Here is a 15,000-nt window from a genome sequence, read left to right as displayed (position 1 = left end):
TTTTTATGTAGTTGTCACCGGAAACAGTGAAATACAACATAAAAGACACCACAGATAATTGATGTCTTCAGATCTATAAATATATTTTGAAAGAATTAAATTAATTAACAAAATCAATAATAGAAATCAGCTAAGAGATTTAATTGCAAAAAAAAAAAAAGAAAGGCAGCGATTCAGATTATGTACATTCTGCGCAATTTATAGGTAGAAGGTTGGTCAGGGCATCAGTTGCCCGTTGATATACTGCCGCTAGTGAGTGTTTGGGTCCTTTGACTAGCCAGAAGTACTACATTGGATCCTCCTCTCTGGTTACGGCTCATTTTTCTATGCCTATACATACACGAATAGTCTGGCCTATTCTTTCCATATTCTCCTCTGTCCTCATACACCTGACAACACTGAGATTACCGAACAATTCTTCTTCGCTCAAGGAGCTAACTACTGCAGTGCAATTGTTCAGTGGCTACTTTCCTCTTGGTAAGGGTAGAAGAGACTCTTTAGCTATGGTAAGCAGCTCTTCCAGAAGGGCACTCCAAAATCAAACCATTGTTCTCTAGCCCTGGCTTTCCACTTTCTTGAATTAGAGTTCTCTTGCTTGAGGGTACACTCGGGCAAACTGTTCTATCTCATTTCTCTCCGGGTATTTTTTTAAAGTTTTTATAGTTTATATAAGATATTTTATTTTGATTATTGATTGTTTATTACTTCTCTTGTAGGTTTATTTTTTTAATTTCCTTGTCTTCTTTCCTCACTGGGCTACTTTTCCGTTTGGAGGCCTTGATCTTATAGCATCTTGCTTTTCCAATTAGGGTTATAGCGTAGCTTGTTTTAATAATAATAATAATAATAATAATAATAATAATAATAATAATAATAATAATAATAATAATAATAATAATAATAATTTGTGTAAATAAGTTTTTTTGGTGAGTGGTTAGTGATAAATAAACTTAGGAAACAACAAACAAATATTGACTAATACTGTCAAAGACACTCTTCCAAGAAAAGTTCATTTCAAGAAAAGTAAAAATACTGAGAAATGCTGATGAAAAATGTATCTCGCAAATTAACAAACGTTGTGACATTCGATAGAAAATTTAAAAATGTGTTTTGTTCCATAATTTGTTTTCAGATATGTGAAAGGTCAGCTGCCACAGAGCTAAAGGCTTTTGAGTTAATTTTGATCCCGATCATATTATTGCAGACAACTGCATCAAATGGACTGCATCAATTAGCGTCATTTTAATGTTCTTACTTCCAATACCTTTAAAGTTATTGAACTTGACGAAAATACCTTTTTTCATGTTGATGGTTTCTGTGTATTCAATAGAATATAGAAAGAAAGCAGAGTCAATGATCCTGTTTACTCTCAGTCACGTTTTTCGAAACTATAACCTAAACATGATTACCCTTTCCATTCTGGCTTCGACCCACCACATCGACCAACTGTCAGGGTTATATTTACCAGTTAAATTTTACTGAGATACAGCTGCTGCTCATAGAATGTGTTTGAATTGCAGAGGAGAATATAACCACTTAGCAAAGATGACATGATTATATAACTGTTGAAAGTTTTCGAGAAAGTAATGGAAATTACAAGGCAGAGCATGCTAAGTATTCCAGTATTGATAGTGTCAAAAGAAAAGCCAGGAATGATTGAAGAGAGTATTCATACAGAAAAGCAGATGAGGATGACAAAGCTACGATTTCAAGGAGTGGCTATGGTGTAAGAATTGCTCATAGAATTGTTAGTGAAATCTCTACAGGGGAAAGAAGAAGAATATACCCATCAAAAAGAGAGATGGATCTATTGTAACAACAGAAGATGAAGAAGGGAAACGTTAGATGGAACACTTAAGTAAAGTCATAAATAGGAGATAACAAGGGAATAGTTTGATTGATATGCCGGGAGCTGAGGAAGACCTTGATGTGTGCTCATTAATGAATTCAGTGTGTTTGAAGTCGAAGCTATCATTAGAAAATCCAGGAGATGGAAAGCTCCTGATTATGATGGAATAAACTACTGAGATGATACTGGCTGAAAATGAAGTAATCTCCTGAATAATTACAAGATTATTTTAGGCATGAAGGGGGCAAAACCTGATGACTGGGAGGTAGGAGACTTGGTGAAAATGGCAAAAAAATGAGACCTACAGTAGATGATTGCAATAATTAGAGGCATCACACTTAACTTAGTTGTCATGAAAATATATAGTATGCTTATTCTAAAGATACTAGAGAGAAAGAGTGATGAAAAGCCATTGATAGTGTGCACCGGCTAATTTTGTAGAGTCCTGCGTTATTATGGAATTCCAATTAAATATGTGAATTTGATTGTTTGCTCATGTGCATAGCAAGTGCAAAGTTAATGTGAACAGCGGAGTACTTCAAGGGAATGTGTTGTCACCAGTGTTGTTTATCAACCTCATGGATTTTGTAATGCATAGAACAAGTCGGAGATGATGGAGAAGGATTGGACTGGATTGGTAATAGGAAATTAGCTGACCTAGAATATGCTGATGATTCTGTCCTTGTTAGCAGACCACCTCAGGATATGTGATGCTTGCTTACCAGAATGCATGAAATATCACACGAGGTTGGGCTGAAGATAAATAGAAGAAAGAGAGATGATGAGAACTGAGTATGCAATGGAAGATGAAATATCATTTGAAGGAGAAAGGATTAATGAGGTAGTATCATTTAAGTATTTAGGAACTATGCTTTCCAATACAGGGTCTTTAGAATTAGAGTTTAGTGAAAGATTGACAAAACCAAATCAGACTGACTAGGTTAAGTAAAATTTGGAAATCAGATTGCCTGTAATTACATATAAAAATCAGACTATGTATCAGTTTGGTGAGATCGGTGTTACAGTATGGACATGAGTCATGGTATGACAATGAAACAATTTATAATAGATTTAGAAGATTTGAGAACAAAGCTTTCAGAAGAATATTGGGAGTTAAATGGCAGGATAAGATTAGCAATGAAACTATAAGAGAGATTACTCGAGTGCCGTATGTGGATGAGATCATGATGAGGAGTAGATTGAAATGGTTTGGGCATGCTCTTCGCACCCCCAAGAGAGATTAGTTCACCAAACGTTCAGCTGGGCTCCACAAGGCACTAGAAGAGACCTACATGGCTGAGGACTATGAAGCGCGAAGATGATGATGAATGGGAAAGTATTGAATTAAAAGCTCAAGATAGAGACGACTGGCGAAATCTGAGGCCCTTTGCGTCAATAGGCGTAGGAGGAGATGATGATGATATATTATATATATATATATATATATATATATATATATATATATATATATATATATATATATATATATATATATATATATATATATATATATATATATATATATATATGTATATATATTAAAGGCTCGGAATATAATGAAATTAAAAAAGTAGTATACAGGACTGTCTTAAGATTTTCGTGTGTATCTGTGTGATGAATTTGTACTGGGGTTGTTATATGGCATTTGTATTCTATATATCAAATGCACCAGTAGTTAATGAAAGTTTGGATCATACACGATATGTATTGAACCAGATGAACTACAAATTCAAATGAATGCTTGCCCGTTTATGTGTAGTATGCTTATTAGTTTTACTTATGTGGTCTATGACAATCTATTTTAATATTCAAGAAGAAAAAGTTTTACTCATGATATTTTAAGTAAATACTTTCTAATTTTATGATATTCTTTTATTATCGATAAATTTTATTAATCACCAAGTTTTAGTCGATTTGTTGATTCTTAAACTTTTGTATGTCTAAAATATCAAATATCTTATTTTTTGAGATTATTTTATTAATTGTAGTTTTATTTTTTAATTTTTTATTTTTGAGTACCCAATGTAAGTATTGGAAGTAAAGAATTATTATTATTATTATTATTATTATTATTATTATTATTATTACTCATCTATATATTCGAGTATTTATGTATTTGTTTTAAAGAATCAAATTACTTCTTTGCTTCCTCTTTGCCTTGAGCTTTTCCCATTTTATGTGGAATGGCTGTTTCTAGTCAATCTTCTCCATCTTCCTTTGTCCTGTACATGTTGTTCTCTTCGACCATTTACCTTCTTGTCATTCAGTAATTTATCTCTCCGCCTGAACTTGTGCCTTGCCATCCTTCTTCTGCTCTCTACCTCCACCATCATACTTGTTCATCTTCTCTTCTCATGACATGACCAAACCATTTTAAATTACGAGAGCTTCAAAATAGTTTTTTCCTTAATTTTCATTTGGTAGAAGACGAACAGATAAGAAATAGGTTTTGGAAAACCTCTGAGCATAAGGTCTATGAAAACCCATAAGAATAGACTTTGAAGAAATCTTAAGAATTAGTCTTGATTTTGTTTCACCAGGCTCAATACTACACTGTGTTCTCGAGATTTTATTTCCGCTGTGAATAAACATGGAATGATCTTTCTAATCAAATGATTATATATATGTGCAAGCTATTTTCCCTGAGCATTTTAGCTTTAATCATGTTCCATACTTTATTTGTTACTTATCTATTTACTATTTTCATTTATCATATTATATTTAATTACTTTTTCTGTTCATTCTTCACTTCACTTGAGATACTACCCCTAGGGAGTTATGGGGTCCTTTGACTGGCCAGACAGTACTACACTGGATCCTTCTCTCTGGTTACGGTTCATTTTCCTTTTGCCTACACATACACCGAATAGTCTGGCCTATTCTTTACATATTCTCCTGTGCCCTCATACACCTGACAACATTAAGATAACTAAACAATTCTTTTTCTCTCAAGAGGTTAACTACTGCACTGTAATTGTTCCGTGGCTACTTTCCTCTTGGTAAGGGTAGAGGAGACTCCTAAGCTGTGGTAAACAGCTCTTCTAGGAGAAGGACACTCCAAAATCAAACCATTGTTCTCTAGTCTTGGGTAGTGCCATAGCCTCTGTACCATGGTCTTCCATTGTCTTGGGTTAGAGTTCCCTTGCTTGAGAGTGCACTCGGGCACGCTTTTCTATCTTGTTTCTCGTCCTCCTGCTTTTTTTGGAGTTTTTATAGTTTATATAGAAAATATTTATTGTAGTGTTATCGCAGTTCTTAAAATATTTTATTTTTCCTTGTTTTCTTTCCTCACTGGGCTATTTTCCCTGTTGGAGCCCTTGGACTTACAGCAAATAATAATAATAATAATGATAATAATAATAATTAGATATAAGACTAAACCTTAATTAAATCAAGTGTAAAATGCTCGAGAAGTTAAACTTTTTCATACCATAATTTCAAAGTTGATTCGGTTAAAATTTTGGCAAATTCCCGAAGACTGAACTCGACAAACTATTAACAAATAACATCTCTGAGAATTCACGTGGTAACAGCGGAAGTGTAGGCTATTGCGTCACTCACTTCGTTGCTTAATATAATTGAGAGTCGTTAATGAAATGGAAATTTTGGATCGTCACCGTGACGTAAAAATCGCATCCCGATTGTTCTGGAAATGATTCGCGTCGAGTCACGATCATTTCGATATTTTGTAGGGCGACTGTTGCCATTTCAACATTGATATTGCATCATGTGGTTTTCTTCTGGAAGATTACAAAATGTATATTTGGAATGGTTAACCTTTCCTTTACTTACGTATGTACACACAGTATATACAGTGTATGTTTATCCATTTTTGAGTGGGGATATCTTAACGTGGTGAAAGAGTTTGAGTATCGCCATGGTCAGCAAAAAGGTACTAGCCAGGGTTTACCCTACTTGGTAGGTTTGCTGTGAACGATCAGACGAAAATCTTCCACCATCACCAATCCCCACTGACCAGCGTGGTGATGAAAACTGGCCAAACCCCAGGCATGAATTGACATGTCTTAGGCCGTTGTCCTGCAGTGGACTAGAAACGACTGCATTTGTTGTTTGCGTTTATATATATATATATATATATATATATATATATATATATATATATATATAGTGTGTGTGTGTGTTTTTTTTTGTGTGTGTATGTATCACAGGTAGACATTTCCTGATTCTGGGATGAGTAAATATATATATATATATATATATATATATATATATATATATATATATATATATATATATATATATATATATACATACTCATCCCAGAATCAGGAAATGTCTATCTGTGATATATATATATATATATATATATATATATATATATATATATATGTATATATATATTTATATTTATATGTATATATATATATATGTATATATATATTTATATTCATATGTATATTTATATACACACACAAACAACAAATGCAGTCGTTTCTAGTCCACTGTAGGGCAAAGGCATAAGACACACACACACACATATATATATATATATATATATAGAGAGAGAGAGAGAGAGAGAGAGAGAGAGAGAGAGAGAGAGAGAGAGAGAGAGAGAGAGAGAGAGAGAGAGAGAGAGTTCTTCCTGAAGAAGTGAATATTATTTCAAGGGCTGATAGGTTGATGGATTAGGACTTGTGACCTCTCCTTTATGTAAAATCAGTTATAATTTAAAGTAAATGTACTACTAAATGGGTATTTGCTAAAGGATATTTATTTCAGTTTTGTGTCATAAGTTGTAAGATGTCAAGGCTGTCATTAGTTACTCCTATTATTATTATTATTATTATTATTATTATTATTATTATTATTATTATTATTAAAGCATATCACACATTCAAATGGAGCGAGCTAAAATGCCATAACTTGTATTTCCATTTTATACCGAACAGAAATAACAAAATAACGATTCAGTGCTGGTAAACTATGGTGTATTAAAGTTCTTTTTGCCGATGCTTATGACACAGACGTCACTAGAACTAAATGACATAATTTATTATTATTTGGTAAGGTATGTAATAATTTTGAAGGGTGGAGGAGGACGGAAGTTACTATAGTCGCCGCAGAGATTCAGGGCGAAATAGGCCACACCCCCTTGATGACGTCATAGCCAGTCACATTGTCTCTCACGTTAGCAGCGGTCACAATACTTCCCAATACAAATTTCAAACTATACTAACTTATAATCACTTTAAGGGAATGTGTTGTGACCGTTGTTGACGTGGGAGACAACATGATTGGCTATGACGTCATCGGGGGCGAGGCTTATTCCGCCAGGAATCTCTGCGGCGGCTATAGTAAATGTTAGTTAATATGTTCCTCCTTGAATAATCTCTGTAATTCTTTGCATCGTGACTCGTGGGATGTTTGTGATTTAAGGTTGACTTTAAAGAACTTTTATATCATATAACTTTGGAGAGGTCATCTTTAGTCTGTGCCTGTAGCAGGAAGTTGTCATTAAATAAGGTCTTCCTTGGAATAATGTAAACAAGAATAATGATCCCTCACTGTGGATTCATCTCGCTGCAAGCTGCATTCTCGCTGAATATCAAAAGCGCCAAAGTGATCTTAGTCTTTAGGCTGTTTTTAGGTTATTTTTAGGTCTCCTTTTTTTATGAATGATCCTGTAATCTCATGAATACTTGATTTCCCTTCATCAGACCTCGCCCCATTTTTTTCCTGGCTTGCAACCAACAACAATCTATGGAATTTCATGAATGAGTTTTTTTTTGTTTTTTTTTTTGTGTAACGTAAATTTGACCTTGAATAAGATCTAATTCTGACAAGTATTTTGGTTTACTATCGTGGACTTCTAAGTCTGATATTTGGACATCGTTTCAGATTTCGTATTTAAAGGTTTGTCTAATGACCTGAAATATGTGCTGTTGAAATACACCAATTCTGTAATTAGAAGTATAATGAATTACATGTTTACTCCCTCCCTCCCTCTCTCTCTCTCTCTCTCTCTCTCTCTCTCTCTCTCTCTCTCTCTCTCTCTCTCTCTCTCTCTCTCCAAGTAGTTGAGAGCTACACTTGAAATTTACCACATGACTAATTTCCATGTACGGATAACATTATAGTAAGATTAATAATCCATTTATATTATTATTATTCATTATTGTTATTATTATTAATTATTATTATTATTTATTATTAATTATTATTATTATTATTATTATTTATTACATACATACATATACCAAGGCACTTCCCCCAATTTTGGGGGGCAGCCGACATCAACATATTAATTATTATTATTATTATTATTATTATTATTATTATTATTATTATTATTATTATTATTATTATTATTATTATTATTAAAAACATCCTGCCTCTTTCAACAGAGCCTCCAGCTCCGAGCAACCTGACGATTGACGTACGGGGTGGGCGATCGGCGCTTGTCTCCTGGGACCCTCCGGTGACCGGATCCTTCACGGGCTTCAAGCTGAAGGTCATCCCTCTCTCGGAGGATCAGAAGAAGACGGAGGTGTTCTTCGTGAAGACGCAGCCGCCCTTCCCCGTCAAGAATCTCACGTCGGGGGCTTCGTACGAGGTCCAGCTTCACACCCTTTACAATGGCATTGAGAGCTCGGCTTACATCTCGTCCAACTTTACTACGAGTAAGATTGTTTACATTATTTTTATTATTATTATTATGATGATGATGATGATGATTATTGTTATTATTATTGTTATTATTATTACTGTATTTTAATTATCATTATTATTATTATTAATATTATCATCATCATTATCATAATTAATACTATTATCATTGTTGTTTTTATTAACATTATTATTATTATTATTATCATTATTATCATCATTATTATCTTCATCGTCAGTATTATTATTATTATTATTATTATTATTATTATTATTATTATTATTATTATTATTATTATGAGAAATGATGGCTGCCTCAGTAGCATTTATTTTGTTATTGATCCTCTCAATGGCTCTATTTGTAATTGAGGTTCTCAATGGCTCTTTTTGTAATTGAGCTTTTCAATTACTCTATTTATAATTGAGGTTCTCTATGGCTCTATTTGTAAATGAGCTGTTCTATGGCTCTATTTGTAATTGAGCTCTTCTATGGGTCTATTTGTAATTGAGCTCTTCTATGGCTCTATTTGTAAGTGAGCTCTTCTATGGCTCTATTTGTAATTGAGCTGTTCTATGGCTCTATTTGTAATTGAGCTTTTCAATTACTCTATTTATAATTGAGGTTCTCAATGGCTCTATTTGTACCTGAGCTTCTCAATGGCTCTATTTGTAAGTGAGCTCTTCTATGGCTCTATTTGTAATTGAGCTTTTCAATTACTCTATTTATAATTGAGGTTCTCAATGGCTCTATTTGTACCTGAGCTTCTCAATGGCTCTATTTGTAATTGAGTTTCTCTATGGCTCTATTTGTACTCGAGGTTCTCAATGGCTCTATTTGTAATTGAGCTTCTCAATGGCTCTATTTTTGATTGAGTTTTCTATGGCTCTATTTGTACCTGAGCTTGTCAATTGCTCTATTTGTAATTGAGTTTCTCAATGGCTGTATTTGCACCTGAGCTTCTTTATGGTTCTATTTGTAATTGAGTTTCTCTATGGCTCTATTTGTAATTGAGTTTCTTTATGGTTCTATTTGTACTTGAGCTTCTCAATAGCACTATTTGTAATTGAGCTTCTCAGTGGCTCTATTTGTAGTTGAGCTTTTCCATGGCTTTATTTGTACCTGAGCTTTTCAATGGCTCTATTTAAAATTGAGTTTTTCTATGGCTCTATTTGTACCTGATCTCAGTGGCTCTCTTTGTAATTGAGCATCTCTATGACTATTTTTAATTGAGCTTTTCTTTATGGCTCTATTTGTAATTGACCTTTCCAATGACTGTATTTATAATTGAGCTTTTCAATGACTCTATTTATAATTGACTTCTCTATGATTATATTTTTAGTTGAGCTTCTCTATGGCTCTATTTGTAATTGAGCTTTTCAATGACTCTATTCATAATTGACTTCTCTATATTTTTAGTTGAGCTTCTCTATGGCTCTGTTTGCAAATGCTACTGAGGAGCCATTATTTTCAACAAAACTTGTCTGAAAGCGGGTCTATTTCCCAAATATTATTATTATTATTATTATTATTATTAGTAGTAGTAGTAGTAGTAGTAGTAGTAGTAGTAGTAGTAGTAGTAGTAGTACCCTGAAAACAAATTATTTATATGTTTTCCTCTTGCTTCAGGGTACACTCGAGCACACTATTCTATCTTATTTCTCTTCCTCTTGTTTTGTCCAAGTTTTTATAGTTTATATAGGAGATATTTATTTTAATGTTACTTTTCGTAGAATATTTTACTTTCCTATTTTCCTTTCCTCACTGGGCCATTTTCCGTGTTGGAGCCCCTGGGCTTATAGCATGCTGCTTTTCCAAGTACGGTTGTAGCCTAGTAATAATAATAATAACAATAATATATGAAGCATTTGATTTCATATTTGAAGAGTTCCTTGTCTTTCTCTGTATTTCTTTTATATAATTTCTTTCTGTTTACCATACAGTAATCGTTAGCAAGCTTCTGTGACCGTGGGTTTAGCGAAGAAAATTAAAATCGTTAATTTTAGCAAATTTAGCCTCCAACTTTTTTTTTATTTAAGTTAGATAATATATGTGGGAGAGTTCTAGCTCATCGGACATTACTAATTTATATATACTCCATACCACTTCTATGGAAAATTCGTTATTATTATTATTATTATTATTATTATTATTATTATTAGTTAAGCTACAACCCTAACTGGAAAAGCAGGATGCTATAAGGGAAAATAGCCCAGTGAAGAAAGGAAAAAAAAAGAATTAAAGATATTAACAACATTAAAATATATATTTCCTTTATAAACTATAAAACTTCAACAAAACAAGAGGAAGAAAATGAGACAGAAGAGTGTGCCCAAGTGTACCCTCAAGCGAGAGATACTGATGTTTAATGATATGATGAGTTGTGATACCTTAACGTGGTGAAGGGATTGGTTATCGCCATGATTAGCAAATCTGCACTAGGTGGGGCAACTCACACTATAGTCAATTCTTTCTAACGAGGCAGAATTGTACCGACTCGCAGGGGTGCCCTTTTAGCTCGGAAAAGCTGTTTGGATACTTTTCCGAGCTAAATGGGCACCCATGCGAGTCTGTGCAAATCTGCCTCACTAAAAGAATTGATTATAGGTAGGTTTCTAGTGAGCTATCACACTAGAATTTCCCACCATCACCAATCCACAGTGCCCAGCATGGTGATGAAAACTGGCTAAATCCCAGACATGAATTGACATATCTGAGGCCTTAGTCCTGCAGTGGACTAAAAACGGCTGTACTTGTTGTTGTTAATGCAGATGCTCTTGTTAGAAATCCGCTGGTGATTAATTTTTGATTGAAGTTCTTCTTCATCCAAGGGGTTACTACACTGTAATGGTAAGGGTAGAAGAGGACACTCCAAAAGTCAAACCATTGTTCTCTAGCCTTGGGTAGTGCCATAGCGTCTGTACCATGGTCTTCCATTATCTTGGATTAGAGTTCTCTTGCTTAAGGGTACACTTGGGCACACTATTCTATTTCTCTTCCTCTTGTTTTGTTAAAGTTTTTTTATAGTTTATATCGGAGATATTTATTTTATTGTAAAATATTTTTCCTTTTTTCCTTTCCTCACTGGGCTGTTTTCCCTGTTGGAGCTCCTGGGCTTATAGCATTCTGCTTTTCTAACTAGGGTTGTAGCTTAGCAATTAATAATAATAATAATAATAATAATATACTCTGATCCTATTTGATTTTTATTGCCCAAATGAAGTGTTTGATCGTATGAGTGCACTTCTTTGTAGTTATTGTTTTTCATTAGATTTTATATTGATGTTATTCATGATATTCACAATGTAAGCATCGGTATTGTTATTTCATAAGTTTAAAGGTTTAAAGGCCGCCGTGAATGGCAGAGGCAAGGGTCAGTGATTCATCGCAAGTAGGACAATACCCAAGCCGACTCTCCATCCAAGCTAGGATCAGGGAGGACCAGACAATGGTTACTGATGACTCAGCAGGTAGGACCTATAGGCTCCCACAAACCCCTCCATTCTTAGCTCACAAGGATGATGAGGTTACAGTCACTAAAGGAACTGACGAGTTTGAGCGTGACTCGAACCCCAGTCTGGCGATCATTGGGGAGGGACGTTACCAATCACCCTGTTCTCAGCCTCTCCTTTTATTTGTTCTTGATATCTGTCTGAACATTAACTGACGTGGAAGAGTTTTTTCTTTTTTATTGAAAGAATTCAGTTTGGCTTGCTCGTATCATGACACGTGTCGAACAAACAAATCACTTCCTGACGTTTCTCTGTCTTCGCATGTCCCGGTTGGCAGTGCAAAAGTCGTATTTTATTTGGATTCTCTTGGAAACACTGGTATATGAGGGTCACCTACTGTCTAGTGTTGTCCATCAGACGTGTCTTCTTGTCACACAGCTACATACGCTATGTATTATTTTCCTGCTGACTCTAATCTTTATTTGTTGGATAGAATCTTGTGGTCTATTAAATTCCTTATTCCTGATATGAATATCAATCTCTGTCACCGTCGTTTACTTAGTTCTTTATGCATGCTTTATAAGATTTTTCATAATTCAGACCAAAGCGAAGGTGGGTCGACTGTATCAAGGATGACCTTCGATCAAAGGGATTAACCGGTGATGAGGTGTGGGACAGAGGTAGATGGAGAAAGCTGACCAGAAACATCGACCCCACATAGAAGTGGGAAAAGATGTAGACAAAGAAGAAGATCCATTGCATTCAGATAATCCTGACTGTATTATCCTGTAGGTAGTACTGTCTGCAGTTAGTTCTAACAGTCTTGCCTCTACATCATAAGGTTCAATACTACACAGTATTCTAGAAGTTTTATTCCAGCTGTCATCAGATTGAATGATCTTCCTAATTTGACTGTTGAATCGGTGGAACTTATGAAGTTCAATTTTGTTGTTGAACAGATTGATTTGTCTCGTTTTATAGTTTATATATGACTGATCTATATTCAAGTGGTTGTTGATCTTAACACATTCTATAATATTTATTCATTACTTATATATAGTTTATTTGCTATTCCCTTATTTCCTTTCCTCACCGGGCTACTTTCCCAGTTTGTGCCCTTGGGCATTTTTCTTTTCCAACCATGGTTGTAGCTTAGATAATAATAATAATAATAATAATAATAATAATAATAACAAAACCTGGCCTTATGCCATCACAGACTTCTGCTCTCAGGGCAGCTTGTAAAACGTGTTAGTGACGGTTGATATTTCTATATAATATTGGGAAATGGGTGACAAGGGTTCCATACACATAGATACCCTCCTGGCTAGTACAGTGGTAACACCTTCGCCTGGCATTTGCATGACAGCAGATCGATCCCAGCCTGGGGCCATGAGTTTAAGCTGTTTACTGGGAAGGATACTGCTGTGGTTTGGTATTACACAGTGGGGGTGTTGGGCTTGCCAGGCTGACGTTCTGGTGAGCATTTATTCTGATGATACTGGAACTGAAACCAGACATCTTTACCTTTAACGTGGAGAAAGGGTTTGTGTATCACCCTAATCAGCAAAGCTGTACTTGTCAGGGCCAGGACCCCCCATACTAGGTTGGTTTGCTGCGAGCGATCAGACTAAAGACTCCCACCATCACCAATCTGTCTGCAGCGGCCAGCTTGGTGATGAAAACTGGCCAAACTCCAGACATGAATAAGGTCATGTCTGAGGCCTTTGTCCTGCAGTGAACTAGGATTTGCTGAATTTGTTGTTGAAATGAGATTCCAAGGTAAAATTTACATGAGCAAAACGATTTGTGAATTTTTAAACTAAATTTGTATCATGTACTGTCCGGGTTCCATTTGATGTTTTAGATATTTGTATCCGTTATCTCTATTTTATAATTGTAAATTTCAATAATTATAATCATAATTGACTTTGAAAATGCTGTAAGATTTATTTTAAATGTTTTGAGGACTTATATTTGCTTGACAGTAACAACAAATTTCTACTTTTCATTTTGTTATTTACCTAAATTATTTTATCACTTGTGCACACTTGGTATCTTTAAAACTAATTGGAAGAAAGTGGCAGATTGATTTAAAAAACAATTAAAAGTGATGAAAGTAAATTAGGCCTTACGTTCAATGAAAGGAGTGATTTTTTTTTTTTATATTTTATTGTCTATGTATATAAACTTTATTTATCGCTTTCGTACTGCATATGCCATTATGATGTGTAATTTTAAAATCTATTTCAGCATATATAAAACTAATATGTATATTCATAGACCCCTTAATCTTGAATAAGAATAATTTATTGACGGATTATTTCCCCACCCCGCTTCAGGACCCAACGCTCCCGGAAGATTCATCGTCTGGTATCGAAATGAAACGACGATGCTGGTCTTGTGGCAGCCACCATACCCCGCCGGATTCTACTCCCATTACAGGGTAAGTCGATCCCTTCTATTATTCAACTGGGAAGAGGGGAAGGGGAAGGAGAAGGGGTAAGGGAACGTCGTGGTTATATAGAGGGAGGGGAACGTCGTGAATATATAGAGGGAAGGGAGGCGTTTCAAAGAGTTAAGGGACTATTTGGATGGTGTTGGGTGTTACCTTTACTTTAGTGGAGGATAGTGGTATTAACTGGGTTATTGTGACCTATTGGTAACGCCATTGCATAGTGATCGCCAGACTAAGGTTCGAGTCCCGCTCAAACTCGTTAGTTCTTCAAGGTGGGGGGCGGGTGGGGCAGTAGGTCTACCTGCTGAATCATCAGCAGCCATGGCCTGGTCCTCCTTAGCCATATGATCAGAGCCCAAGGCCCTTTTCCACCAAAACTAGGGCTAGGGATTAGAGTGATTGGTCAAATTACTAGCCCTAGCGTTGGTGGCGTAGGGCATTTGGCTCTGATCATATGCATATATGGTTAGTCTCTAGTCCTGCTTGCTTGGGCAATGTTACTGTCCCTTGTCTCTGTCATTCATGAGTGGCCTTCAAGCCTTTAAAGTAATTGCAGTATGTTGGAAGAAATTGTAGTTATTTTGCCTTTAGTTAATAAGCAAATTCTGTGTCCATT

General features: G+C 35.0%; 1 protein-coding gene across 2 annotated transcripts in view; it reads left to right on the top strand.

The window, feature by feature from the left end:
• LOC137624318 (tyrosine-protein phosphatase 10D-like) overlaps window positions 1–15,000 on the top strand; it is a 335,629-nt gene that overhangs the window by 73,620 nt on the left and 247,009 nt on the right. For both annotated transcript variants that reach the window (XR_011040718.1, XM_068354980.1), the window contains exons 3-4: window positions 8,215–8,490; window positions 14,269–14,372. Coding sequence is in view for 1 of the 2 variants with exons in the window: in XM_068354980.1 (XP_068211081.1) it covers window positions 8,215–8,490; window positions 14,269–14,372 (380 nt within the window). In the remaining variant the exon portion in view is untranslated. The remainder of the gene's footprint in view (window positions 1–8,214; window positions 8,491–14,268; window positions 14,373–15,000) is intronic.

The sequence above is a fragment of the Palaemon carinicauda genome, chromosome 31 (assembly GCF_036898095.1).
Source record: "Palaemon carinicauda isolate YSFRI2023 chromosome 31, ASM3689809v2, whole genome shotgun sequence".
Taxonomy (NCBI): Eukaryota; Metazoa; Arthropoda; class Malacostraca; order Decapoda; family Palaemonidae; genus Palaemon; species Palaemon carinicauda.
This window is presented reverse-complemented; position numbering and strand designations above follow the sequence as displayed.